The 26,182-nt window shown below is 43.3% G+C and overlaps 2 protein-coding genes across 4 annotated transcripts in view; one reads left to right on the top strand and one right to left on the bottom strand.

Moving 5' to 3' along the window:
• Window positions 1-17,323, top strand: part of LOC307035544 (calpain-5-like) — an 84,826-nt gene extending 67,503 nt beyond the window's left edge. For 2 of the 3 annotated variants that reach the window (XM_079675020.1, XM_079675019.1), the window contains 4 exons: window positions 1,426-1,622; window positions 1,967-2,088; window positions 9,804-9,940; window positions 16,144-17,323. In XM_079675020.1, coding sequence (XP_079531146.1) covers window positions 1,426-1,622; window positions 1,967-2,088; window positions 9,804-9,940; window positions 16,144-16,320 — 633 coding nt within the window. In that variant the 3' untranslated portion in view covers window positions 16,321-17,323. The remainder of the gene's footprint in view (window positions 1-1,425; window positions 1,623-1,966; window positions 2,089-9,803; window positions 9,941-16,143) is intronic. The other variant, XM_079675021.1, reaches the window with a different exon arrangement.
• The window catches only part of LOC307035543 (uncharacterized protein), a 234,091-nt gene continuing 209,899 nt past the window's right edge, over window positions 1,991-26,182 (bottom strand). Inside the window, exons 3-5 of the mRNA XM_079675018.1 lie at window positions 21,245-26,136; window positions 19,394-19,453; window positions 1,991-2,124 (exon numbers count right to left, since the gene is read on the bottom strand). Coding sequence (XP_079531144.1) covers window positions 25,630-26,136 — 507 coding nt within the window. The 3' untranslated portion in view covers window positions 1,991-2,124; window positions 19,394-19,453; window positions 21,245-25,629. The remainder of the gene's footprint in view (window positions 2,125-19,393; window positions 19,454-21,244; window positions 26,137-26,182) is intronic.

Here is a 26,182-nt window from a genome sequence, read left to right as displayed (position 1 = left end):
GTCCTGTCAGAGTGAGTGACGTCAGGGATCCAGCTGTGCGCCTCTCTCCTGCCTCTCGGCACGCGGAGAGCGGCCCTTTTCCCCTCTTATAGGAGGGATGTTCATTTTTCCTCTGACACACTTTGTACGGAGTGCCTGGTCAGAGTGAGTGACGTCAGGGATCCAGCTGGGCGCTCTCCTACCTGTCTGACACGCAGAGAGCTGCTGTTCTCCCTCTATGGTCGCTGGGCAAGGTGGGACCTTCGTCTCTACTTTCTCACAGCGGCTGGTATGTATTGTTCCCAGCCTTCATCCCGTCAGGGAAGATAGGCATGTTTTGCTATGTTCCAGGGACGGTGATGCGCCATTACGCATGGCACAACAGGCATGGGGTGTTATTGAGCAGGTGTGTCTGTGCTTCTAGTGCCGGGCGGACCCAGTGGGGCGCAGACTAAATCATGTTTCGCCCTTAGCCCAATAGCGATAGCCTTAGAGGGCGAAGCCATATACGAAATAGAACTGAAGTTACCTACTGTAACTCCAGCTTCTATGAGTGAATGGCGTAGCCCTCTAAGTGCTGGGCCCCACTGGCTCCACGAATAGCTGAAGACGCTGCACGCACCCCCAACTCTGACTGACTTCCCGCATCCTTGTGTAACTGGGAAACTGATAGAATTGGATCATAAGATCGTGGTGTTTTTGCAACTTCAGCATAGGGGATTGGGATGTTTATTGAACTTCGGCTTTCAACTGATTTACCTTCGAAACACATGTATGGCTCTGCCGCTCAGCGCTGCTGCTTGCCTCTGTCTGTGTCTGCGTTCTTCGCAACTGCCTGTAATCTGAGAAGGTCCCGCCTCTCTGGCTGGCTCCCGCCCGGAAAATCTTCAGTGTTGATTGACACTTCAGTAATAGCCTATCAGATAGCGCTGTGGGCGGGACATTGCTCGTGTACAGAGAGTGGTGACTGCAGCCAGAGAAACGGTCGCATCAGAGCCAAAGTTTAATCGGCAATTTCATTAAAAAAAAGGCTGATACCGATAATCGGTCAAATGCGGAATATCGGCCCGATAATCGGCCACCCCTAGTGTTGATAACTGAGACTCTCGGCCTCCGTAGTGGCGAAGCAAAGATCAAAGATCGTCTCTGCTGAGTGCTGACAGGATGAGAGGATTTTATATGAATTAATCATTTTATTTACAGATGCAAAGACGCTACAATCGATGCATCGCGAGTTCAACCCAAACTGTAGCCGATGTGCACTCTTTCAACCGGTGCACTCGCATTTTGAACGTTTATGCCGGTGCACCGATGTGAATCGGTGAATCTTAACATCCCTAGAATACAGTGTATGGCTCAACCCCATCTGCCAGTTTGAATACAATACTCAACCCAAATACTGCTAAGCCTTTATCAAAGTGTGTGCGCTCTGGACTGTGTGTTCAGGTGGAGCTGAACAGGACGTACCTTATGCATGTGACCCAGCAGAAGGTTGGAGGCAGTGCCTTCATTAACTCCAGGTCTGTGTTCATACGCATCGACCTGAAAGAGGGCCGCTATGTCATCATACCCACCACCTTCGACCCCGGGCTGGAGGGAGACTTCCTGCTGCGCACCTTCACCGACGTGCCGTCCGACTGCAGGTAGGAACTTCTGGCTTCAGGTTGAAGACAGCTTTTGTCCTTTTTAGATGTGACTGTTTCAGTGTTCAGCAGAACGGCAAAGTATTTTTAATTTTTGTATTTGTTTTTTTCTGTCTTTCTCTGTCTTTCTCTGTGTGTGTGTGTGTGTGTGTGTGTGTGTGTGTGTGTGTGTGTGTGTGTGTGTGTGTGTGTGTGTGTGTGTGTGTGTGTGTGTGTGTGTGTGTGTGTGTGTGTGTGTGTGTGTGTGTGTGTGTGTGTGTGTGTGTGTGTGTGTGTGTGTGTGTGTGTGTGTGTGTGTGTGTGTGTGTGTGTGTGTGTGTGTGTGTGTGTGTGTCCACCTGTAGAGAGTTGACTCTACACGAGCCCCCCCAGACCTGCTGGTCCGGGCTGTGTGGGTACCCCTCTCTGGTCACGCAGGTCCACATCCTGCAGGCCACTGGAATCGCAGGACAAGACTCTGATGGAGGTAGGTGTTTACTTTTTTCATGACTCAATAATTACCCTGGAGGAACAACAGAAAATGTGTTTACTTTAAAACCATCAACATCTTTCACCTCTTTTTCTGGCATTTCTTTTTTGGACGATATTTCAACAATGTTGCCAGTTTTATCCTATTTCCCTGACATTAATCACACATTCTACACATATTACTCATATTACATTTCATTGAGCTGAAGCTTTTATCCAAAGCGACTTATAATAACAGGGTTCCCGCAGGGTCTTAAAAAGTCTTAAAAAGTCTTACATTTGATAATCTGAATTTAAGGCCTTAAAAAGGTCTTAAATATGACCAAAAAAATAAGAAAGGTCTTAAATATGATTTAGATGGTCTTAAACATTTTCGGATTTGAAAGGTACTTCTGTGTTGCGATCGCGTCTAAAATGTGTTTTGGGGAAAATGTCTGGGCTGCAAAGTAACCAGTACGGTAATAGCCTTTCAGTTCCCCCCAACAATTTGTATTGAAATAAATCAACAAGGAACCAGTAATCACTTACTTTGTTTGCCCCGGCCCCTTATCGGAGAACACTCAGCTAGTAACCTAGCAACCAAGCTTCAGCTAGCGGCAGTCAGAAACTCATGTCTCTTCAAATCTACTTACAAATTAATATGGGGAAATGTAAGTTCAACCGTATTTGGTTGGAAAACATCTAATTTAGTGCTTGGTTGAAACCAGTGGAGGGGAACGTGTTTGAAGCCCGCTGCACCTTTTGCAAAAGAAATCAGCGTTTGTTTTGCTAATGTAGCGTTAGCTAGTTTAGCGTTAGCTAGTGCAGCAGCTCCCGCAGAAACACCGGGGGACCTCCGGGCGACGTTTGGGTCTAAGTCAACCCTAAAAACGGAGGTGCTGTAGACGCTAAATACCGTAGTTAAACACCAATCATACAACAGCAAGGATGAAAGATTGTAGCCAATTCAGCAGAGCTCTGAATATAGCTCTTGTTACTCTCACTCACGCACACACACGCACACACACAAACACAAAACATCCATTTATTGAACTTTAAAACAAATAATAATTTGAACATTATCTTTTTAACTGTTGATTTCCCTGAACATATAATTCAAGTGAAAAAGCAATACAAAAATTAAATAAATGATATATTTAAATAAATAATATCAAAATAATAAATATCAATAAACAAGATCAACAAATATTTTGGAGCGCACTTCCACAAGCTACTAAACATATATAAATATGATAAACAAATATAAATTAGACTCAAATTAATTAGATTAAATATGTTGTCACTGTCACAACCTAGCAAAGCTAAATAATTGTTTTTTTCGATTATGTTGTTTTTGTAATTGTGGCAGGCCAAAATCGTAGTTGCGATTAAAATACGATTAATTGCACAGCCCGAACACACACTCAAGCACATAGAGACACACACACATACACACTTTTCGGCTAACACAGTTCTGTACTGTTATGCTGTTATGTTCAGTCATTGTTCTTATGTTGAACATGAATACATTTACTTTGTAAGTAATTATGGGACGTATTTCTTCTTTCATAGCAATTTCCCTTCATACTTTCTTGCTGTGAAATAAGTCTTAAATTCTATTCAAAGTGGTCTTAAAAAGGTCTTAAAAAGTCTTAAATTTGAGTTGGCGAAACCTGCAGGAACCAAATGCAAAAACCATAAAGAATCAAACTCCGAACAACAAAGAAAGTGCAGATATATTCACTTCAAACTAAATCATACCATAGTAAGAGCTGGTGAATCAGATACAAGGCCTAAATTAACTCAACACAACTTTGTGTTTTTATGTTTTTTCCCTCAACAATGACTTAATTGCCAAGTTTCAGTCGAAATTGATGCGTTTTCAGTTTGCGACGGAAGATATGCAGAGTTTCTGCTGTCCTGATGTCAATGGGTTCATTCCACCATTTAGGAGCCAGGGTAGCAAACAGGCGTGTTTTTGAGGGGGACCTGGGTCCCACTCGCAGTCATGGAGTAGCAAGCTGATTAGCTGACGCAAAGCGAAGTGCACGTGCTGGAGTGTGTGGTTTGACCAATGCCTGGATGTAGGAAGGAGCTGTTCCCTTCACAGCTCGGTGGGCCATCATCAGGGTCTTGAAGATGATTCTTGCAGCTACTGGCAGCCAGTGGAAGGAGTGGAGGAGAGGCGTAGTGTGGGAAAGAGGACAGGAGAGCTTGATAGGAACGGAGGTCATCAAGGGGTTTGGATTTCCACCATTTCCTCTCAGCAGCCCTTAGGATGGTTCTGGACTCACACAGTGTGTCAGCCAACCAGAGAGCTGGAGGAGACTGAAGAACCCTCCGAGTAGTGAGAGGACAGAGAGAGGACAAGCACATGGACCTTTATTAATCCCCCGTGGGGGAAATTCAGTTTCCACTCTGTCGTACACACACATGCGTTTTTATACAGGTCATACAGTACACACTTTTTACAACATGCACATACATATACGAATACACACACATGCACATGCAGTTGAGAGGTCAGAGCGGAGGCAGCCAGTGAGCAGTTAGGGGTTAGGTGCCTTGCTCAAGGGGCCAGGAGGTGAACTGAGGAGGACGGAGAGAGGACAGAAAGAGGAGGACAGAGAGGAGGACAGAGAGGAGGTCAGCGAGAGGACAGAGAGAGGAGGACAAAGAGAGGACAGAGAGGAGGTCAGAGAGAGGACAGAGAGAGGAGGACAGATAGGGGGACAGAGAGGAGGACAGAGAGAGGACAGAGAGGAGGACAGAGAGGAGGACAGAGAGAGGACAGAGAGAGGACAGAGAGGAGGTCAGAGAGAGGACAGAGAGAGGAGGACAGAGAAGAGGACAGAGAGAGGACAGAGAGAGGACAGAGAGGAGGACAGAGAGAGGACAGAGATGAGGTCAGAGAGAGGGCAGAGAGGAGGACAGAGAGAGGACAGAGGAGGACAGAGAGAGGACAGAGAGGAGGTCAGAGAGGAGGACAGAGAGGAGGTCAGAGAGAGGACAGAGAGGAGGACAGGTGGACAGAGAGAGGGACAGAGAGACGACAGAGAGAGGAGGACAGAGAGAGGACAGAGAGAGGACAGAGATGAGGTCAGAGAGGAGGACAGAGAGAGGACAGAGAGGAGGTCAGAGAGAGGACAGAGAGAGGACAGAGAGGAGGTCAGAGAGGAGGACAGAGAGGAGGTCAGAGAGAGGACAGAGAGGAGGACAGGTGGACAGAGAGACGACAGAGAGAGTAGGACAGAGAGAGGACAGAGAGAGGACAGAGAAACGACAGAGCGACGACAGAGAGACGACAGAGAGGAGGAAAGATACCTCATTCACACCAACAGTGTTTCAGGGCCGGTTCGGAGCTGGAGCTTGAAAAGCACCGGGTTTTCCTCTTCCCACCGCAGCGGAGCAGCCTCTTAGCTCCGGAATCCGGTTCATTTCAAGCACCGAAAAATTGTCCGGCCAGAGCAAAAGCACCACATACGTCACGCTTACGTCGAGGCAGGGGCAGGGGCAGGGGCAGGGGCGGGATCAACTCCTGAACAACAACAAAAAGCCGGCGTTTTATCCAGTTTGTACACAACGATGGAGAAACTTAACAAGCAGCAGTGGTCCACTGAAGAGACCAGCTACCTACTGGGAATCTGGTCTTCCAAAGAGGTACAGAGGAAGCTGGAGCACAATCGGCCATTGTTGTTGTTGTCGGTGTCAGCTGTGAGGGGTTTCCGCGCGGTTTGGCTTTATGAAGCAGGCACGCAAACGGTTACGTCATGACGCAAACGATGACGCAATGACGCAGCACCAGTCGGACTCTGGGCAGTGTGAAAAGAGCTGGAGCTAAACCAAAGAACCGGTTCTGAACCTGAAAAGCTCTAGCACGGAGCTTGAACCGGAGTTGCGTTGGTGTGAATGAGGTAAGAGAGAGGAGGACAGAGAGAGGACAGAGAGGAGGTCAAAGAGAGGACAGAGAGAGGACAGAGATGAGGACAGAGAGGAGGACAGAGAGAGGGACAGAGAGAGGGACAGAAAGAGAACAGAGAGAGGACAGAGAGGAGGACAGAGAGAGGACAAAGAGAGGACAGAGAGGAGGTCAGAGAGAGAGGACAGAGGAGGACAGAGAGGAGGACAGAGAGAGGACAGAGAGGAGGTCAGAGAGAGGACAGAGAGGAGGACAGAGAGAGGGACAGAGACGACAGAGAGAGGAGGACAGAGAGAGTACAGAGAGGAGGTCAGAGAGAGGACAGAGAGAGGATAGAGGTGAGGTCAGAGAGGAGGACAGAGAGGAGGACAGAGAAAGGACAGAGAGAGGGACAGAGAAAGGACAGAGAGGAGGACAGGAGGACAGAGAGAGGACAGAGATGAGGTCAGAGAGGAGGACAGAGAAAGGACAGAGAGAGGACAGAGAGAGGAGGACAGAGAGAGGAGGACAGAGAGAGGACAGAGAGAGGAGGACAGAGAGGGAGACAGAGAGGGGACAGAGAGAGTACAGAGAGAGGAGGACAGAGAGGGAGACCGAGAGAGGACAGAGAGGAGGACAGAGAGAGGACAGATATTCTGTACAAACTGTGAAGACCACTGAGACAAATGTAACATTTGTGATATTGGGCTGTATAAATAAACATTGATTGATTGACAGAGAGGAGAAGAGGATAGAAATGTTCTTTCAAAATTGTAGAACCATAGAATTGTTTTTAACCTTTTGAAACATATTTGAATATATTTCAGATTTTTTCTGGCCATTTTTTATGAAATAATATTACAATACATCATATTTTGCAGGTGGATGGAGTGTTTTTGAGGCACTTCGAATATGTGCATACTGTGTCCAGCACTGTTGTATTGTGCCAGTAGATGGCACTGCAGCTTTGTAGGTTCGGTGACTGGATCATAGCAGCACATTACGACTGAAAGTAGAGCAGCCAGATGCAGGACCTTATATATTTCATTCTCAATTAAAATATTAGACACCTCAATGATCAATACAAGGACATGTTCTTATCCCTGCTGCCATGCAAGTCCAATAGATAGTTAAGTGTCTAAACAGTATAAAAAAAGATAAGATAAAAAATCAGCTCAATCAATGTTTATTTATATAGCCCAATATCACAAATGTTACATTTGTCTCAGTGGACTTAAAAGTTTGTACAGAATATCAGTACGACAATACGACACCCTCTGTCCTTAGACCCTCACATTGTACGAGGAAAAACTTCCGGAGAAAACCCACAGTTTAAAGGGGAACATGGGAGAAACCTATGGGAGAGCAACAGAAGAGGGATCCCTCTCCCAGGACGGACAGACGTGCAATAGATGCCGTGTGGAAATTGAAAAGATAATACATTGGCAACATAGGTAGTCCAAATGTTTGGAAATTCATGTGTGTAAATAAGAAGATGAATCCACGAGGATATCCATCCAGGACCACAGCAACAGGCACAGCCACAACTCAAGATCCAGGGCTCGCGATCCAGGACACAGGATCGCAGCAACAGGATCATCCATGACTCCGGATCCCGGCGTATATAGACACCAAAAATAAATACATTTGGAGAAGCTGGGTTAATCGGAACATGAGAGTACACAGGTATAGACAGAGAGAAGGAAGAAGTAAGGTGTTCCCCGACAAACTAAGCCTATATCAGCAAAACTAGGGGCTGAATCTAATCAGCCCTGACTATATAACTATAAGTCTTAAGCGCACTCTTAAAAACGGATAGGGTGTCTGCCGCCCAAACCCAAACTGGAAGCTGATTCCACAAATGTGGAGCTTAATAAGAGAAGGCTCTGGCTCCTATTGTACTTTTAAAGACTCTAAGAACAAGCAACAACCCTGCATTCTTGGAACGCAATGCCCTAGTAGGACAGTAGGGTATAATGAGTTCTTTAAGAATTTGAAATGCTATCCTGTGTTCTATAGGGAGCCAGTGTAAGGCAGCCAGAACAGGAGTAATGTGGTCCCTTTTCCTAACTCTGGTTAGTACACGAGATGCAGCATTTTGAATCAGCTGAAGCGACTTAACTGACTTCTTGGTAAACCCTGATAATAAAGAGTCACAATAATCCAGCCTTGAAGTAACAAATGCATGGACTAGTTTCTCTGCATCGTTTTGAGGCAAGATATGCCTGATTTGTGCAATGTTACGTAGATGGAAGTAGGCGGTCCTTGAAATTGATTTTATGTGGGCGTTAAAGGATAAATCCTTATCAAATATAACACCAAGATTCCTTACAGTCTCACTGGAGGCCAAATTAATGCCATCCATAGTTAGTATATCTTTAGATAATTTGTTTCGTAGATTCTTCGGGTACAATAACTTCAGTTTTGGTCGTGTTTAACATCAAAAGGTTTAAGGTCATCCACGTTTTTAAGTCCTTTAGGCAATCTAGAATTTTATTTAGATGATTAATTTCATCAGGCTTGATTGATAAATATAGTTGAGTATCATCCACATAACAATGAAAATGTACAGAATGATTCCTTATAATATTGCCTAACGGATGCATATATAGTGTGAACAAAATAGGTCCAAGCACTGAGCCCAGTGGCACTATATGGCTAACTTTGGTTTGCATGGAAGATTCATCGTTGACACGTACAAACTGAGAGCGTTCAGATAGATAGGACCTAAACCAGCCTAAAGCAGTTCCCTGTATGCCAACTAAGTGCTCTAGTCTTTGCAATAAGATATCATGGTCGATAGTATCAAATGCAGCACTGAGATCGAGCAAAACAAGAATAGAGACAAGTCCCTTGTCTGAGGCTATTAGAAGGTCATTTGTGACTTTAACCAGAGCTGTCTCCGTGCTATGATGTGTTCTAAAGCCAGACTGAAAATCTTCAAATAAATCATAGTTTTTTAAGTAATCACACAACTGTTTTGCGACTGCTTTCTCAAGAATTTTTGAGAGGAAGATTAGAAATAGGTCTATAGTTGGCTAAAACCTCTGGATCGAGGTTGTGCTTTTTAAGAAGCGGTTTTATCACATCTACTTTGAATGAATGTGGAACATAGCCGGATAATAAAGACATATTCATAATATTTAATAAAGAAGTGCTAATTAATGGAAAAACTTCCTTCAACAGCTTAGTTGGAATCGGGTCTAAGATACACGTTGATGGTTTAGAAGAGAGAATCATTGAATTTAATTGTTCAAGGTTTATGGCTGAAAAGCATTCTAGTTTACTATCTAGTGTAATATTAGAACTTACATTTCCGGGATCTGTTGATAATACTCTGCTGGTCAAAGGCAAGAGGTCATTAATTTTGTTTCTAAGAGTAACAATTGCATCATTAAAAAAGCACATAAAATCATTACTACTGAGTGCTATGGGAATAGAAGGCTCAGTCGAGCTGTGGCTCTCTGTCAGCCTGGCTACAGTGCTGAAAAGAAATCTTGCATTATTCTTATTCTCATCTATTAAAGAAGAGCAGTAGGCTGCTCTCGCTTTACACAGTGCTTTCTTATATTCATTGAGAGCAATATGCCAAATAAGACATAACATAATTTCCTGATCTTACATACAGTAGCACAAAACAAATGGTGTGTGTGTGTGTGTGTGTGTGTGTGTGTGTGTGTGTGTGTGTGTGTGTGTGTGTGTGTGTGTGTGTGTGTGTGTGTGTGTGTGTGTGTGTGTGTGTGTGTGTGTGTGTGTGTGTGTGTGTGTGTGTGTGTGTGTGTGTGTGTGTGTGTGTGTGTGTGTGTGTGTGTGTGTGTGTGTGTGTGTGTGTGCAGCGTCTGACCCTTACGTGATCATTCGGTGTGAAGGTGAGAAGGTTTGCTCTCCGGTCCATAAAGACACACGCAGCCCAGACTTCGACACCAAGGGGCTGTTCTACAGGAAGAAATCCAACCAGCCAATCAGCATCGAGGTGTGTATGTGTCTGTGTTCGTCTCTGTGTGTGTGTGTGATGGATGGTCTCCAAGTAAGGCTTTCAGGATTTTCTCAGCTATACCACTTTACAGCGACACTATGTCATTGTGTAACTCAGTTTACTTGCAGCTGGTTAAGGGGGAACTCATTTGAATTACTTTATAAACTTTATGTAGCTTATCTAACATTGAGATGTATTAGTTGATATATACTTTTTGTTAATAATATAAAGGTGACTAAAGCTGTCAGACAAATGTAGGATAGTTAAAAGAGCAATATTTCCCTCCGTATGTGAACTGTGTGAAATTATTTGGCACGTGAATATGTTGACCATATTATCATGTTTATGCATATTTTCCACCTCCAAGCTGTATGAACTTGAATGCGTATTGGATTTAAGGATATCAGGTGATGAGTATTTCTGTAATGAGGGAGGGTGTGGCCTAAGGAGATCAACACCCTACATGAAGGTGTTTTTTAAATGTTAGGCAGCTTCTTTTCCTCAAACATTTTAAAATGTCTTTCAGAGGGATGCATCACACTTGAATTGCTAAGATATTGGTGATAACAAAACCATCAAACGTTTTGTTGCAAATAGTCAACAGGGTCGCAAGAAACATATTAAGAAAAGAAGACGCAAATGAAGTGCCAAAGATCTGAGAAGAATCAAACGTGAAGCCACCAGGAAGCCATTATCCTCCAGTGCTGTCATACTCCAGAACTGTGACCTACCTGAGGGCCCAGAAGTCTCAGGTGTTCAGATACATGGCATAGGGAAAGAAGGCTGAAACCCCCACTCTGAACAAGACACATGAGATGAAGACTGGGCCAAGAAATATCTGAAGACAGATTTTTTAAAGGTTTTCTGGACTGATGAGATGAGAGTGACTCTGGACAGACCACATGGATGGGCCCGTGGCTGGATCAGTACCGGGCCCAGAGCTCTACTTCCACTCAGTGACAGCAAGGTGGAGGTGGGTTCTGGTATTGGCTGGTTTTATTCAAGATGAGCTAGTGGCTGGTGGGCAAACCTTTTGGCTCGGGGGGCCACTATGAGTTTTAAAATTTGACAGACGGGCCGGGCCAGTAGCAGATGGTGGGAAAGTGGTGCCTGATATTGTATTCTTTGAAAACAGTAACGGTTTCTTGGCAAATACGACATACAGCCTTATATCGCACTTCGGTCGGAAAATATTTAGCTGTCCACTCCTCATTAACATTGTCGACTTTTCTTTTCTTTGGTCCACTCATTGTTACAGATGCAGGTTCAAAGGTTAATTAGGTTCAAAGGTGAATTATTGCGTCATCGTTTGCGTCATGACGTAACCGTTTACGTGCTTATGACCCACACGGCATTTTACGTCGCTGATTTTCTCCGCAACACCGCTCACAACAACATCAATAGAGGACTGCGTCTGGTAGTTTTTAATCATACAAAACCAGATTAAATTAAAGAACTACTTCTCCAACCTTATACCTTTCTCCAGAGTGCCGTGGTGCATTGTTTATTAATGTGGTTCAGCTGCATTACCGCCTGCTGCAGCGCTGCTCTTCCACCAGAGTTTAGTCTACTGTTAACTCACGGCAGCGGCCGCTGGAAAGTCTTCACTGTCCGACTGTCACAAGCAGCTGATAAATATCCCCCATCCCCATTAGTGAATGTGTTTTAGTCTGAAAGCTGTTTGGCATCACAACGCTGTTATGAAAGTTTCTCTGGCTAATCAGACTATCTTGACTACTTGTTATCATATTGTGCCGTTTTCTACACGCATGTTTTACCGGCATAGTTTTCGTCATGATCTTATTTGTGATGGCCACATGTAGCCCATGTATTGATTTCATCCGATAGCTGCAATAATACAAAACAACAGGAAAACATCAGCCTCTTCACAATTAGTGATGGGAATTATGGCTCTTTGAAGGGAGCCGGATCTTATGGCTCCGTTCCTTTCAAAGAGCCATTCAAAAGAGCCGTTCAAAAGAGCCGTTTTTTTAGAGGGGGCGGGGTTACTAGGTTTATCTGTGAAATAATCACCAGGATAATGATTGACTGTATTGCCAGACCTGATGTCAATAATCTGCATTGTAAACATGACACAAGATGTCATTCATGTCAGTGAATGTACTACTTTGAATTTACCCTCTGTATGTGTTAAGTAAATAAAGTTGCCTTGCCTTGAATGTAACTCACGCAACTCATAATATTATACACTGTGTTTTTAAGTGGCGATGGATATTATTTGTTGGCCCTGCTTTAAAGGATATTTTGCCTTTACAAATGGTGCGCTTTATCACTGCCTGGGTTTTGGTTGAAGTGCATCCAAATGCTTTTGCGTTTTCACGTTTGGCTCATTTTCCATCCGAAAAACACGTCGTCTACCTGTCCTGTATCACTTGTTATGACTTCTCTCTCTCGCGTATTCCGTATAGAATACGTTTGGGGAACAAAATCAAGCTTTTTAAAAGGTGAGTGGATTTTGGCAGGCAGTGAGTTCAACCAACGATTGAACGATGAAAAGAACGGCTCTCACCAAGTACGACTCGATTCCCCTCGTTCGTACCAAAGAGCCGTTCAAAAGAATCGGCTTGTTCGCGACCAACACATCACTATTCACAATGGTCAATAACAGTGAACCAAAGTAAGGTCAAATAAACAGAATCACACTAAGCCTGGTTAGTGTTGCCTGACTTTATATAAGTGTTTTTTATAAGTGTGTGGTCGCGTTTTAGTCACTTTGCTCAGCGCTACTGCTTGTTACAATTTGTATTCGCTGTACTCGCCATGAACTGTTATTGCTCAGGTTAATCTCGACCCCCTCCAATGTAAGCGTGACGTATTTGGTTCTTAGATCTTGCCGGGTTGCTGAGTGGGGCCAGCCTAAACCCTTCCTCACCTGAACTAAACCCTTCCTCACCTAACCCAAACCCTTCCTCACCTGACCTAAACCCTTCCTCACCTGACCTAAACCCTTCCTCACCTAACCCAAACACTTCCTCATCTGACCTAAACCCTTCCTCATCTGACCGTAACCTTTCCTCATCTGACCGTAACCTTTCCTCACCTGACGTAAACCCTTCCTCACCTAAACCCTTCCTCACCTGACCTAAACCCTTCCTCATCTGACCTAAACCCTTCCTCACCTGACCTAAACCCTTCCTCATCTGACCTTAACCTTTCCTCACCTGACCTAAACCCTTCCTCACCTGACCGTAACCTTTCCTCACCTGACCTAAACCCTTCCTCACCCAAACCCTTCCTCACCTGACCTAAACCCTTCCTCGCCTGACCTTAACCCTTCCACACCTAAACCCTTCCTCGCCTGACCTTGACCCTTCCTCACCTGACCTTAACACTTCCTCATCTGACCTTAACCCCTCCTCACCTAAACCCTTCCTCACCTGACCTTAACCCTTCCTCACCTGACCTAAACCCTTCCTCATCTGACCTAAACCCTTCCTCTCCTGACCTAAACCCTTCCTCATCTGACCTAAACCCTTCCTCACCTGACCTAAACCCTTCCTCATCTGACCTAAACCCTTCCTCATCTGACCTAAACCCTTCCTCACCTGACCTAAACCCTTCCTCATCTGACCTAAACCCTTCCTCATCTGACTTTAACCCTTCCTCACCTGACCTAAACCCTTCCTCATCTGACCTAAACCCTTCCTCATCTGACCTAAACCCTTCCTCACCTGACCTAAACCCTTCCTCATCTGACCTAAACCCTTCCTCACCTGACCTAAACCCTTCCTCATCTGACCTAAACCCTTCCTCATCTGACTTTAACCCTTCCTCACCTGACCTAAACCCTTCCTCACCTGACCTAAACCCTTCCTCACCTAACCCAAACACTTCCTCATCTGACCTAAACCCTTCCTCATCTGACCGTAACCTTTCCTCATCTGACCGTAACCTTTCCTCACCTGACGTAAACCCTTCCTCACCTGACCTAAACCCTTCCTCATCTGACCTAAACCCTTCCTCACCTGACCTAAACCCTTCCTCACCTGACCGTAACCTTTCCTCACCTGACCTAAACCCTTCCTCACCCAAACCCTTCCTCACCTGACCTAAACCCTTCCTCGCCTGACCTTAACCCTTCCACACCTAAACCCTTCCTCGCCTGACCTTGACCCTTCCTCACCTGACCTTAACCCTTCCTCATCTGACCTTAACCCCTCCTCACCTAAACCCTTCCTCACCTGACCTTAACCCTTCCTCACCTGACCTAAACCCTTCCTCATCTGACCTAAACCCTTCCTCATCTGACCTAAACCCTTCCTCATCTGACCTAAACCCTTCCTCATCTGACCTAAACCCTTCCTCATCTGACTTTAACCCTTCCTCACCTGACCTAAACCCTTCCTCATCTGACCTAAACCCTTCCTCATCTGACCTAAACCCTTCCTCACCTGACCTAAACCCTTCCTCATCTGACCTAAACCCTTCCTCAACTGACCTAAACCCTTCCTCATCTGACTTTAACCCTTCCTCACCTGACCTAAACCCTTCCTCATCTGACCTAAACCCTTCCTCATCTGACCTAAACCCTTCCTCACCTGACCTAAACCCTTCCTCATCTGACCTAAACCCTTCCTCATCTGACTTTAACCCTTCCTCACCTGACCTAAACCCTTCCTCATCTGACCTAAACCCTTCCTCATCTGACCTAAACCCTTCCTCATCTGACCTAAACCCTTCCTCATCTGACTTTAACCCTTCCTCACCTGACCTAAACCCTTCCTCACCTGACCTAAACCCTTCCTCACCTGACCTAAACCCTTCCTCACCTAACCTAAACCCTTCCTCACCTAACCCAAACACTTCCTCATCTGACCGTAACCTTTCCTCATCTGACCGTAACCTTTCCTCACCTGACGTAAACCCTTCCTCACCTAAACCCTTCCTCACCTGACCTAAACCCTTCCTCATCTGACCTAAACCCTTCCTCACCTGACCTAAACCCTTCCTCATCTGACCTAAACCCTTCCTCACCTGACCTAAACCCTTCCTCACCTGACCTAAACCCTTCCTCACCTGACCGTAACCTTTCCTCACCTGACCTAAACCCTTCCTCACCCAAACCCTTCCTCACCTGACCTAAACCCTTCCTCGCCTGACCTTAACCCTTCCACACCTAAACCCTTCCTCGCCTGACCTTGACCCTTCCTCACCTGACCTTAACCCCTCCTCACCTAAACCCTTCCTCACCTGACCTAAACCCTTCCTCATCTGACCTAAACCCTTCCTCATCTAACCTAAACCCTTCCTCATCTGACCTTGACCCTTCCTCACCTGACCTTAACCCTTCCTCATCTGACCTTAACCCCTCCTCACCTAAACCCTTCCTCACCTGACCTTAACCCTTCCTCACCTGACCTAAACCCTTCCTCATCTGACCTAAACCCTTCCTCACCTGACCTAAACCCTTCCTCATCTGACCTAAACCCTTCCTCATCTGACTTTAACCCTTCCTCACCTGACCTAAACCCTTCCTCATCTGACCTAAACCCTTCCTCATCTGACCTAAACCCTTCCTCACCTGACCTAAACCCTTCCTCATCTGACCTAAACCCTTCCTCACCTGACCTAAACCCTTCCTCATCTGACCTAAACCCTTCCTCATCTGACTTTAACCCTTCCTCACCTGACCTAAACCCTTCCTCACCTGACCTAAACCCTATAGATAACGTGTGGGCCCTTCTTAAAGGGAGATTTACAGTGAAGGAAACTCCTCTCTGAACAGAGTCTGGGAGGCTCTGGTTGATCGTCAACAGATCCAGAAACTGACAGGCTCCATCAATGGAAGGCTTGTGACTGTTATTGAAGAGAAGGGTGGCCATATTGGTATACTGTGTGGTATTTCTTTTACATTTTTGGTCAGAAATGTTTATTTTTACATTTTGAGTTGTTTGTTTACTATTCTCACTATAACACATGAAAATAAACCAGTCAAATGGGAACATTTTCTCCTAAAAAAAAAACCTCACTTTGACTTTATTCTATATTCAGGTTTGAGGTTCATTAACATTTTGGATTGACCAAGAGCACTGTATTTGTTACATAATAAAAATAATCCTCAAAAATACAACTTGCCTCATAATTGTACACAGTGTAGTGGGGTAGAAGTATGCAGTAAAGCACAGCTGGAGGGAACTGTGAGTGTTGTGGTCTCATGGATTCCTCTCACTGTCCCTCAGATCTACAACCACAACGTGTTGATGGACTCCTTCCTGGGTCAGGTGACCCTGCCGGGTGAGCAGGGTCATTTCCAGCAGACGCTCCACCTGAGGGGCAAGGGCGATCGCCGTGATAACGACCTGCCGGGGACCCTCACTGTTGCCATACTGAGCAGCTCTGTGCTCACCAACATCTGACACACAGGAAGTCCAGTCAGCTAACGTTTACCAAATACTCTCTTTACCACACTATAAGGGGAAATAATCTGCCTTATTGGTTTACTTTTTTGAAGTTTCATTTATAAAAGATTACACATCCAGCTGTGGGTGTGTGAGTCATCAGAGGAGAACCTGAGCTGTGTTGGAACCTGATGCCTTAAAATGTCAAAATGATTTACAGAACCTGGGTACTGGGCCTCTCTGAAAACATGAGATTGCAAGCGATTCCTAGCTAGCTCATAAACCTGGTTTGCAGTTTTTTTTCCTATTAACCACTACTTAGTGTCTTGTTTACGCTAATGTTTGATGTCTTATTCTGTTTCATCTTTTATTTTAAATAACTCTGTTAAAATCCTATTTACATGTCTTTGTATATGGCCTCATTTATATCTTGTCTCATGTACATCACTTAGTATTGCATTGTTGAAGGGTTCGCTACAAATAAACTTGCTTTGCCTGGTCTGTCTAAACGTTTAAAACAGAATTCTCAACTTTTTACAAAACTCAACAGAGAGGACAGATTAAAATATCTAACCCTGGCAACAGGGACGTGCACAGACATGTTGGGGGGCTCACTGCTCAAGTGAGAAAAAGGGCACTTAATAATAATTTATAAAAAAATGTTTAAAACAAAAAGTGATATATAGTTGCACAGCTCTGACTTACTGACCAATTTATTTGAATACCCTCACACTCACGCAATTTTTTAATACTCAACAGAATTCTACAAAATAATCAGTTAACACAGAGACAATGGTCTTCCTTATTATTCATTACGCACAAGAGCAAACAACAAACTAGTACAATTAATAGTTATTAAATGAGCAGTCAACAATCAAAATCATGAAGTTACTGTTTATAAAAAAATCGTTTTTTCGTGTACTTGTACATTTTGTTATTTTGGTCTATTTTGCTTCCATGTTTTCTTTCACTCTAATGGAAAGAAAACTTCCAAAAACACAAATAAATGGTGTTCGTTTTACCATGTCTGAATTCATCTATAGATTTAAAGCTAATCTGCATTTAAACATAACATTTCAGGGTGAAAATACTGACTTGACGTATGTAACTATCTGGGGAAGTTGGGAGGTGATAGGTTTGTTTTTTGTTTTATCCTTTTCGCCTGCAATGCCTTGGTAACTGCATGCAAATCAGCGCATTTTAATTAGGCCTAGTTGACGCCTAATTTGCATATCAATGTGGCGATTGTGATGACGTTATTAGAAACACATTTTATTGTATTCACCTGTAGTGTCTGCCCAGGGCCGTCCCTAGACATTTTGGTGCCCTAGGCGAGATTATGATTTGGTGCCCCCCCCCCCCCCCCTCCAAGCAACACACAATAGAATATATAAAGAATAAATGAAAAATCACTACAAAAGACCAATACACTACAAAAACTGAAACGTATTGACATGTTTGTTATATACATAAAGAAGGTTTCAAATGTATTCAGTATTGTATGAACACGTTTTAATTGCGGGGTGGACGTCACATCCTCTTTTTTTAACATTTTAAAGTAAAATGCTTCAATCTAGTGCACTTTGAGCAGAATTACTAGAGACTAGATCTAGGGGGTACAACTCTAAAACACCCATATGAAAAAGATTGGTTTACATTTTAATAACCAAATAAGTATGTGAACACAACCCATACCCAATAACAAATTAATGTAACGTATTTTATTTTTGTTGTTCATTCATATCTTATTTTACCTAGTTACCATTTATTTATTCATGCAGATTTTGTAATATCTTTAAACGATATGTTTGGTTTACTGTCCTATAGTATACATTGGAATGATTTCAAACCTGTTTTTATTTATCCTAATAATTATAAAGGAGTGCCTTGGAAATATTTGTTTACATACATTGTGACCAAACCGTTTGAGACCCACTGAGATAACTTCGACTAAAGTGAACTATCTAAACACTCCGAGTCCTTTACCTCACTGAGCTGTAGTTATCAGCCTCAATCCAACAACAATCCGTGGTACCGATGCGCGCCCTCTCTCTCTCTCTCTTGCTCGCTCGGAGGCTCGCTCGCACTTTGGCTGTGAGCTGCGGGCGCCTGATAAGTCAACATCCCCAACTTTCATCACTTACAGCGCCCATCGTACAGGGCAAATGCAAAAATGTTACCGGCCCTGGGTGCAAAGGGTGTTTATTCAATTATCAATCATCAATCAATCAATGTTTATTTATATAGCCCAATATCACAAATGTTACATTTGTCTCAGTGGACTTCACAGTTTGTACAGAATATCAGTATGACAATACGACACCCTTGGACCCTCACACCGTACAAGGAAAAACTTCTAGAGAAACCCACAGTTTAAAGGGAAAAATGGGAGAAACCTCAGGGAGAGCAACAGAGGAGGGATCCCTCTCCCAGGACAGACAGACGTGTAATAGATGCTGCGTGTAAAATTATTAATGTAAATCATGGGCGTAGGAAGCATCCTGAATGTGGGGGGGGGACATTTTTAACGGGGGGTGTGGGGGTCCCCCACCACGAAGAAAATAAATAGATTTCCTGTATTCTGGTGCATTTTAACAGGTGGTTTGATACTTTTATGTGGCTATACTAGCATGAAGAAAATGATGGGTACATTTTGTAATTTCATCCAGTAGTAAAGAAAGGAAACATATTTGATTATGAATTCAGAGCCGTCTTTGAATTAATAAAAAGCAGCTTAAATGCCCATTTTTTTTACATTTATATACAACAATAAATATTTGTGAGTGCATTGAGAGATATTGTTGTGGAGAGTCATTTATATATTAATCGCAAAATACATTTGTGAATCCTTCTGTGAGCATTTATTAATATTGAGACTGATCTGACTCCATACAGATGTTAAGTTCACCTAGGAATGGTATCATTGACTTGAATGTTCAAATAAATGTTGCTCTTCCGTCTATATTTGTCATATGATGCCCCTTGACTGAAATGTTTCCTGTTCAATATCCCCACTGATTTCCTTAAAATTCTGGGATGAGACTCCACATCACAATTGACTCTAAACTGTCATTTCCCTTTCATCACTCACCTCAGCAATGGACCTCTCTCCACTGTCCCTGTGTTCTGCCTCTGACTCACTTTCAAGCACCTAGATGTCAAGAGAGGTGGTGAAGTGATCATTATTTATTGAGCAGTATACTCTTTCACATTGAATCATAACAGGTCATACTGAATGTAAATACAACTGACTCTAAAGTAAGTCCCAGTCTGTGACATTGGACATTTTGAATACTCAAAGTCCCAAGCAGTAGGCAGAATATTAGCTAGTCTATGTAATGTGCATAGAAAATAAATAGTTAACTGAATACTGGGATGAAAATTGCCTAGAAGCACTCAGTAAAACATAAACACACACAAAAAGCTTCTGAATGATAAGAAGTATAATTAAAACATAATGCACATTACCATTTTGAGAGAGAGTACCGAAGTTAAAGAAATCAGAAAATAATCTCTATTCGAACTGAGGCTCCAGTAAAACACACTGACTGCATCGCTACATGGACATCATGGTGTTTACATGAGCACAGAGAGATCGGGTTATTCATGTTCCCTGTTTACATAATAAATACTAGTAACCTGGCATTTCGATGCCTTTTCTCATCTAAACTATTCAGTATTTGTATTTCTCTATCATGACTTAAAGACGAAACTCCTCTCAAGAAGTGAGACGCTTTTGAAAAAAAAATGTTCTTATGTCCATGTTGTCTAGGGGACAAAACATATCAAACCAAGAGATCGTCAGCTTTGATTTTCGCTGAATTAACCATTTCCTGAACATTTGGTGTGTGTGCCTTACCTCTGCTACGCATTGCTTCATACAACAGATCTGGGCTGTCCAACTATGGCAACACTCCTTGAACATGCACGCGCTATGGGAGAATTTGCCTTGGTACAAAGTACCAGTGAAAACATGGTACGGAGTTTCATTGATTTGGGCATTCTCTCAAAAAGCAAGTGGAATGGATTTGATAGTGAAGACACAGCGCTCTACAAAGTGCGGCGAGTGGATAGACCGATTCACGGACTTTCCACATGGTAAAAGTGGGGGGGTCTAAACTAATCATTTGAAAAAGTGGGGGGGACTTGTCCCACCCTCACATAATGGCTGCGACACCCATGATTGCCTGTACGGAGGGAGCTGATGTCCGGGCGAGTGAAGGAGGTGTAGGCAGTGAGATGCACATGAGCCGTTAGCTTGAGTACAGTGATGCATGGATATCGTATCCCGGCTTATCAACAGCCTGAGACGCAGACCCTTCCTGGGTCAAATGCATGAAATGCATATGAGAGCATGAAACGGTGACTTTAATTGAAGTGCAATACGCACAGCATGAATATGACATTGGAGGCAAATGCTAGGAGGCAACGAGCATAGACAGGACAATCAAGTGGACACAAAATAAATAAATAATGGGGAGCACTATAGTGATAGCTGATTTGAACTTGTGAGGTTTTTTAGATGGGATTTGAATATGGTGATTGATACCAGAAGTAAGGCTTGAGAGATCTTTGATAGCCGACGCTGAGCTTTCGAATAGGGAGGTGTAGCGGAGGGCCTGCGCTCGAGTTGTTGCTGCCACTAAAGGCCCAGATACACCGGCCAGTCACCTGAGAATTCGCCGAAGCCGACACCGACTGTTGCGTCGCCGGACTCTCCTGCGTATTTGCCGACTTCGCGCACTGGAACACACCGCAAATCCGAGCCGAGCACGTATGAACTGCACATGCGTGAGTGGCAATAACTCTCCTTACCAGCAGGCGGCGGTAGTGTGTATTCATTATTCAAAAGAGGCAACAACCGGAAAAACCGGAAGACAGAGAAGAAGAACAGACTGTGATATAAACAAACAACAAATAGCGTTTTTCTTTCCATTCTCACTCTCGTCCAGGGCAGGAATTTCACGAGGGCCACGAGGGCCATGGCCCTCCCACTTTGGCCTTGTGCCCTTAAAAATGATATCTGCCATAAGGCCACAGTGGCCTTGATGCCCTCTCTGACTAAGTTTTGTGGTTTAGCAGTCTGCCTCTTTTCTGACACGGCTTCAACACCAGCATATTTTGAAGGAGGAAAAAAAAATCAGCGGTGCGCTTGATTTGAGCCTGGAATGCACCGCTCGAACGGTCTATGATGACAGTTGACATCAGTCTATGACCTATCTCCGCCCACCCCCTCACGCGTCCGTGTGCGTAGGACGGTCTAGGACCAAGCTAGCTGATTCTCCGCTCAAGAAAAGGCTGAGGTGAGGTAAGGTTTTGTGATGATCCTGTTTGCCGTTAAGTTTTTCATTTGTCCAGCTTTAAGTGTAATTTTATGGATAACATTACTATTTCTTGCTCGTATGGTAATGCATAATTATAATATTTTGAAGTGTTTTTGTTACTACTTGGATAAGTTATCAGGGCTCGTACGGGTGCTTGAAATCCTTGAAAATGCTTGAATTTTTACGAGGTGTTTTCATGACTTGAAAAGTGCTTGAATTTTGGGAATGGTGCTTGGATTTGAGATAAAGTGCTTGAAATTGTAAATGCTTTACTTTTACAATAAATTGCTGTCTGACTGAATAGTTCGCTTTTTAGATTAAAAGAAAATAAAGAAGTCGGAGCGCGCTTAGTTGCTTCGCTTCTATATAAAACAGCTCCGCTCCGGCCTTCCCGCGCTATGCGCGCGACCTGCAAGTGTTTTATTTGTGTGACCTGGGCATTCTAATGAGAGAATGACAGTATGCCAGGAGGTTGCTGTTTTAACGAGCGTTGGCTATCCGAAAAGAAATACAAGCTGTGGCTAAAACGACGATCAACCCAACGATTCGCCTTCTGCACAGTTTGCCACAAAGAATTTCAATTATTCGCGATGGGAGAGTCTGCGCTGACGAGCAATATGAAAGGTAAGCCGTAGTAGAGCATTTTGGATTAGGCTAACGTTGCATGTTACGTTTGTTTAAGCTAGTAACGTTAGCGAACTCGATGTGGATTATTGCTTATGCAGGTGACAATAATAAAAAGGAGCGTACCTATGTCAGTATGTGCGACAGTCGCCATCCTGTGGTTTTCAGAGGATGAAGCACATAAAAGCAATGTATTTCTACTGGCAGTATTTTTCGTGCCTAAACTTGCTCCATCGAAATCAGTCACATTGACCCGAAGACACATTTTGAGTTATACACTGTTGGAAAGAGGATATTCCTAGCTTTCTAACGGAGGAAACATATTTTAGTTTGTATTAATGGTCTGGGGGAAGCTCGCGAGTGTGTGTTTGTGTATTTTTGCGTTTGTGTGTATTGTGTTAGTTTCCCGGGGAAAACACTCACGAGAAACACCGGCTGTTGTTATGCCTGCTTTGACGTAAAGTTACTCCGTTCTCCGCTTGTAATTATGCCGTTACAAGCTTCAAAGTTGTATTTATCATCTGAATTTGCCGAAAAAAGTTTAATATTCTGAAAGCCAAGACTTTGTTTATTTGAAATCAGATGAAAACAAACTGTAACGGACCCTGCCGTGTTATCTATGATTACTATACGCCAGGGGTCGGCAACCCCTGGCACGCGTGCCAGCATTGGCATAACCAGTGGCACACTAGGAATAAGTGGAATAAGTGTGCAAAATATTTAAATTAATTTTCCGATCCTGAACGCGAGACCGCCGCCAGAGCTCGTCTCCCCGTTACCTGCAGAAGGAAGCCATGCACGCAACGCAGCCCCGCTCTCTTTATCTCCAGTTGACTTTCTGCCGCTTTCCTCTGTGGTGCAGTGCTGATCGTTTTACCACGGAGGAAAGCACTTCACTAATTGCAGTAACCATAAGGAGCTGTACAAATGCCGCAGTTTTTGCGTGGCTGTGTATTTAGTTGAAAGCCCAGTGGCGATCTGCTCATCTCTCATCGAAATAATATGCTACAAAGGGGCGGACTTGGCACTTCATATCAAAAAGGTTGCCGACCCCTGCTATACGCCATACATTCATAATGTCAGCGGGAGGGAGGGGGGAGCATCGCTACATAAAAGCATTAGTGCGAGGGAGAGCTGTCATCTTCCCTTTACAAGCTTCAAACATGTATTTATCGGGAGATTTTGGCAATAAAAGTTTCATATTCTGCAAAAAATTCCCTGGAAACCTCCAAAACCCTTACACAGAAAGAGGATCCCTGCACACACTTTTTTTTATATCAGCTTTGTGTTTCAATGGTTTTGTCCTAACCTTGGAGAGCCGTATGTTTACTGCCACCCAAAAAGGACCTCAAAAATGTTAATGAAGAATTTATTGAAAAGTTAGTTGGCTGATTGTTTTATATTGGCTCAGCCAGGTTATATGGGATGCCCAGTCTACTATATATGATATGGGTCACTCATTTTACAATATTAAACTTTGTTTTCTTATCTTTAATTTGTCATCCTTATGTAGAATGCTATTACGAAACACACATTTGGTTGTTTATAGCATAAAGAACATCGGATTTAATGTGAGGTAGGGAAATAATCATTTGAGTATAAATATGTGCATATAAATATGTAATTTACAACAGCTGTACGCTGCTTGAAAAGCTTGAAAATGCACCTTGAAAATGCTTGAAAAGTGCTTGAATTTGACTTTGGAAAAGGTGTAAGAACCCTGAGTTATGTTGCAGTTGTGTTCTTTTTTTATTATTATCTAGTGCTAGGCAGTTAGCGCTGTGTTGTTAGCTGTCAAAGACCTCTGTGCAGACTTATTTGACTACCGGCGATCGCAGACGGAAGTTCAAAGTTTGCTGCTCGTTTATATCGCCCAATTTTCAAAACGCGATCAAAATACCCATTCACATGTCTTGTGGCATGCCTGAACTGTCTACATACGACATTGTGCGTCACCATAGTAGGGAAACCTTCCTCCCATTATGGTCCAGATTCTTGTTGGCGAAGGGAAGAATGTACCCCAATCTGCTGCACCTAATAAAAATAGTCCTAGTTTTTCCTGTCTCTACCTCTCAAGTTGAACGGCAGTTCTCAGAGAATGCAGGGCGATTGGCGTTTAAGCCTGCACACTTGTTGGCTGCTGTTGCTCTGGCTGAGGGCTCCTTTCTACCGCCCGGACGAGAGAGGGTAATGATACACGCTGCGGCCAGGCAGGAAACATGTGACTTATCAGTAACTTTAGACATCGTAAAACAATTTTAAACGAGATTTTATTGTAGATTGTACATTTTACTGATACCAACTATATCATATTTACCTCGTTCTTTAAAAATAAAAAAATAATATTTTTTGGAAATATATTTTTTAATTTATTTTGAATTTTGAATGACAATCAAACATGTGGAAAGCGGGGGGGCGGCGCCCCTAGCGCTCCTATGGGCCGGTCGCCACTGCTGCTGCCGTTGGTGATGTTTTGCTGTAACCAGTGTTGGGCAAGTTACTTTTAAAAAGTAACTGGTTACTTTACTAGTTACTGCTCTGAAAAAGTAACTAGTTACGTTACAAGTTACTAAATTATAAAAGTAACTATAACTAGTTACTTTACTTTACTTTAAATAATAAAAACAAATTTAAAAAGGTTTTGTGTTTTTTTCTGTGTCACAGTGAGAGAAAAGACAACCTGCTATCATTGTAGCAACTATCATAATGAAATGTAGTGGTACAATAAAGACAAAATAGATGTTTGGAAATTTTGACAGGCATCTTTATTGTAGCCTCAACTTTCTAATACATTCTTATAGTAGTTTAAAGTTAACAATACAATTTTGGCAATGTGCAAGTAAAACAACTGCACTCTTTTGGCAGTGTAACAACAATTGAACAACAACACTCTTTTGGCAGTGTAACAAAAAAATAAATAAACTGTCAGACTGGCATTACAAAAAAAAATCAATTGAAGACATCTTCAACATTGGCAGATAAACTATGTTCAGTCTCATCACAAATAACAGTAAATAACAAATAAGGATAAATGAACAGTATATAAAATAATTTACCTCACATCTGGCCATTTAGCATAAACAAAATCAATATTGTTGGATAAACTTATGAAAAAAGTGCTTTCAGCCTTTCAAGTAAAGATACCGGTACAGATACCCTGAGATGCTTTTCAGTAAGACTGCAATGTCTATGCAATGCAATGCATAACACTAGGTATTCAACCAAAACATAAGTAGGCTAACACAATACACCAAGAGTCCTTCAGTCTCTTTAGACCAGCAGAAGGTAGTGTTAAATATTTGTTATCGCTCTATCTACCCCTCTCAAAATAAACATATCAGCATTCCCAGAAAACATCCATCCATTAAAGTCTTCCTTCCTAGCGCTCAAGCCAATGATTGTACCTCAAAAGGAGAAGCCTCTCAAACTTTTGATCTGATAGCCTGTTCCTCTTCGGAGACAGAATCAGGCTCCCCAGGCTAAAGAGTCTTTCTACTGGGGCACTGGATGGAGTGGCTGCATTATATCTAAGAGATATTTTCTTTATCAAAGGAAATTGATTGAGACTTTCTAAACCTGTTGCTCCTGATTTGAGGTAATCAGCTACTTCCGTTTCAGCTGAGGATTCCTCATCCTCTGAGAAGGAAAAGAACTCTGCCTCTTTGGCAGACCCTGCGCTGTGCTGTGGTGTTGGGTTGGGTGCACTTGTACCTGGTTGCTGCTCCTGCTCCAGGATCCGTTTGCGGCATTCTGCGAGCAGACTTGCCTTGGCCTGGTCTTTCCTCTCCTGGTCACGCAACCAACGTAGCTTGAACTTGGGTAGTGTCACAGCAGCCAGGATAGCATCTTCACTTGCAAGAACCGTTGTAAATCTTGTTTTGATTGACTGAAATGATGTATAAGAGTGCAAAAGACAAAAAAATCATTTGAGT

This window comes from Notothenia rossii (genome assembly GCF_949606895.1).
Source record: "Notothenia rossii genome assembly, chromosome: 4".
Taxonomy (NCBI): Eukaryota; Metazoa; Chordata; class Actinopteri; order Perciformes; family Nototheniidae; genus Notothenia; species Notothenia rossii.
Note: the sequence above shows the minus strand (reverse complement) of the source record. Positions and strands in the feature narration are given on the sequence as shown.